Source organism: Pistacia vera, unplaced genomic scaffold, assembly GCF_008641045.1.
Source record: "Pistacia vera cultivar Batoury unplaced genomic scaffold, PisVer_v2 Contig1132, whole genome shotgun sequence".
Lineage (NCBI taxonomy): Eukaryota > Viridiplantae > Streptophyta > Magnoliopsida > Sapindales > Anacardiaceae > Pistacia > Pistacia vera.
In genome coordinates, this window is record NW_022195174.1 from 635,325 (window position 1) to 638,920 (window position 3,596).

At 36.1% G+C, this 3,596-nt stretch overlaps 1 protein-coding gene across 1 annotated transcript; it reads right to left on the reverse strand.

The window, feature by feature from the left end:
* Positions 1-331: 331 nt before the first annotated feature.
* On the reverse strand, positions 332-3,299 carry LOC116142870 (pentatricopeptide repeat-containing protein At1g63080, mitochondrial-like). Its single transcript, XM_031428283.1, has 2 exons — positions 1,467-3,299; positions 332-821 (listed from the first exon to the last, which is right to left on the reverse strand). The coding sequence occupies exon 1, from the start codon at positions 3,266-3,268 to the stop codon at positions 1,544-1,546; it is 1,725 nt and encodes a 574-aa protein (XP_031284143.1). The 5' UTR covers positions 3,269-3,299; the 3' UTR covers positions 332-821; positions 1,467-1,543.
* Positions 3,300-3,596: the final 297 nt, after the last annotated feature.

Sequence of the window (3,596 nt, forward strand, 5' to 3'; positions counted from 1 at the left end):
TATTGGAGAAAATAGGTAATATTCTTCGATCCTTCCACTTATTCCAAGCAGTAAAAACAGAGTTTTGAATTATTACCTGCCCTTTAGAAGCATTCCCACTAGAAAATTGGAAGGAGTTCCCCCATGTAATTTGATTGTATACATGGTAGTTATCTCTAATACAGCACCATTCACCATGCAACCAATTTCACCATCTGTTGAGAACCTGGATCCTCAACGCTACTCAATCCACTGACTGTAATTCAGTATTCACGTAATAATGCTCAACTCCAAACAGCAATGAATATAATAAAAGATCAAAGAAGATTATACTGTATTGAAAGATTGAAATGGAAATTACAATATAAAAGGTGCAGAAAAACCAGTGCAGTAAATAAAAGATATCTAGCTCTTCGAGGGGCTAGTTCCTCCCAATTCATACTCCAAGTTTTTATATATGCTTTTACAATTGAAATCCCACAATATATATTTCCCCAACGTCACACCCAAAGCATGCTTCTTGCCACATGGATAACTAACTCCCCTTTTTGCGCATCAGCTGAATTGCCTTCACTCTCCTTTTGTACGTGTGAGAAACAGGGGTCGTATCACCATCTAAGCCTATGTACTAGTACTAGTGTACTACAGATCAACAACAATTGAGATAAAATAAAAAAGTTTATGCTGACTTCCAGTAACGTGCAGTCACACTTACAAAAGAGTTTACTCAATTTATTCACTTATTCAATAGCCTCATTTCTATCAGCGGCCGTGGGTGTTAAACCATCTACAACCTTTAGAGGCATCTTCATCAGTGATTCCTTTGAAACATCAATAGGCACCTGTCAGAAACAATGATGTGTCAGATACATACTAATATAGCAATTCGACAGTCATGCTAGATCACCAAAGATGAAGACGAGGATTACACCAAAGATGAAGATGAAATTTGGGTATATTTTGAGCTGAGCATCGTTACTCTTAACTTTAGATCACTTCAGAATTAATTACATTCAGAAGTCAATTCACTACTTTGGTGCTCAAAATAGATATTTTCACGGGTATTATGAAACATATTAATCCAACAAGAAAAAATACACACTCAACCATACAAGTATCTAAGGGCTTCAAGAATTCTGATATCATGAAAATAAATAAAAGAGACTTCCAGCAACACCAACAGACTAGCATACTGGTGAGTTGAACACTAAACTGTAATTTATTATACCACCTCTCATGGTTTTTGGGAATGGGGAGAACACTAGAGTGCACACAAATACGAATGCAAAATTCACCATCGGCCAATCACCTAAAAGATTTACTCTGATTAAGAAAATTGAAATTTGGATTGCAGTCAATAAAAAATCAAGATTTAATTTATCCCATAGGTTTTTAGTACGAACTACCTCCAAAATAACTTCACATATTTGACTTCTTCATTAAAGGATTAAAATAAATACAATCACCAGTATGACTATGGCACACACCTTTACATGGAAACTTTGAGGTCTAACAAGGCTCTCGTGATAAGCTGTACTCCACCGGAAATACAATTACTCAACAATCAACATCCTGTTGGTTGTTGGGTAGAGAATGAAGGAAGCAAGTTTAAGCATTCGCGATAATTTTTATCCTTTCCCAGTAAGTCTACAACTATTGAAGCTATGGATGCATCCGGCTTGATATTTCTCTCTTTCATTTTGTGAAGAAGTTCAACTACTTTAAAGGTCTCATTATTCCGCAAGAAACCATTCATAAGCGTATTAAATGTGATGAAATCTGGAGCACAACCGTTTTGATCCATATGAAATAACAAATTATTTGCCGTCTCTACATTCCCTTCTTTACAAAGTGCATGCATCATAATGTTATATGTCACAACATCTGGAACCAAGCTTTTATTTTGCAATCTGTGAAATAGTCCCCACGCAATTTTGAGTCTCCCTGTTTTGCACAACCCATCAATGAGACAATTGAAAGTTCTGATATCAGGTTGAATGTTTACATTTTTTAAAGTATGAAACAGTTCAACAGCCTCCAAAACACAACCATTTTTGCAAAACCCATCAATAAGAATATTATATTTAATTAAATTGGGGGGAACATTATTAAGTTTCATCTCACCAAATAGTTTCCGTGCATGTCCAACTTTACCAGTCATAAAAAGACCGGTCAACATGGTGCTATAAATAACAACTCCAGGCCGAACTCCATTTGAAGTCATTTCCTTATAAAGACACATAGCTTCATCAACTTTTCGGTTCTTGCAATACCAATTGATCAGAGTACCATAACTAACTACATTAGGTGTGCATCCCTTACTTAACATTGAAGCAAACAACTCCTTAGCATCGTTAATTTTGTTTGCCAAGCACAAACCATCCATCAAAATATTGTAGCCAAAAACGTCAGGCTTACACCCCTTACTTGCCAAAGAATCAAATAGCTTTCTTGCATCATCAGTTCTACCAGCCAAGCAATAACCGCTCAGAATTGTGTTATAAGTAATTGTGTCGGGATGAACACCTCTATTAATCATTACTTGGAGCAATCCATTGGCTTCGTTCATCTTTCCATTCTTACAGAGCTCATCTATTAGCACACTAAATGTCACTACACTAGGTTGTACACCTTCATCTAACATTTCTAGAAACAAAGTTTTAGCCTCCTCCCAATTAAATGAATGACACAAACCATAAATTAGAGAGTTGTAAGTAACCTCGTCTGGGTTAATGCTCCCAGTCTTCATTTCTGAAAACAGTTGTTTCGCCTTGTCTGCTAACCCATATTTGCAAAGACCATCAATAATACTCGAATAACAAACAATATCAGGCTTACAAATGAAACCAAATTCCCCATTCCCACTAACCATTTCTTCAAATAACTGAAGGGCAGCGTAGATATTGCCTGTTTGACAATACCCAGTAATCAAAGTCCCATATGTAAATGAAGTAGGCCTACAACCAAAACCAACCATTCTCCTAAACAATTCAGTTGCCTTCTTAATCTTACCCTCCATACAAAGACCTCGAATCAGAGAAGTAAAAGTCACATTATCTGGACTAAAACCCTTTCGAAAAATACTCCCAAAAATAATAAAACCATCAGAAACCCTACCTCTTTTGCATAAGCAATTAATAACAATGCTCAAAATAATCAAATCAGGCAACAACCCAGCTGATATGAATCTCGTGTACAGCACAAGAAGCTGATCAAAATGTTTTTTCTTAGCGAGTGCAGCAAAGAAAACACCGAATGATGACATAGGAGTGTCGTCCATATGCATCATGTAATCGAAGAAATAAAGAGCTTCATCAAGAGAGAAGTTACCTGATCTGCAGTTTACACGGAGGAAGTTTTCAAGTTGAGCATGGTGTTTAAAAGCAGAGGTGGGTTTGAATGATTTTGTGAGTTGATTTTTGGAAACTGAAGAATCAACGAATGAAGATAAAAATCTAACTTTTAAAGATGTTTTGGAAGAAATAAGTGAAGTTTTAAGAAACATTTTCGACAGAGTTTCAGAGGGTATTTGTGAATTGTCAAAGGGAGGAGTTGAAATTTCTTTGGTGGACGGCGCATAGTGATCTGTGAATATAAGTTTGTCATTCTTAGTTAAA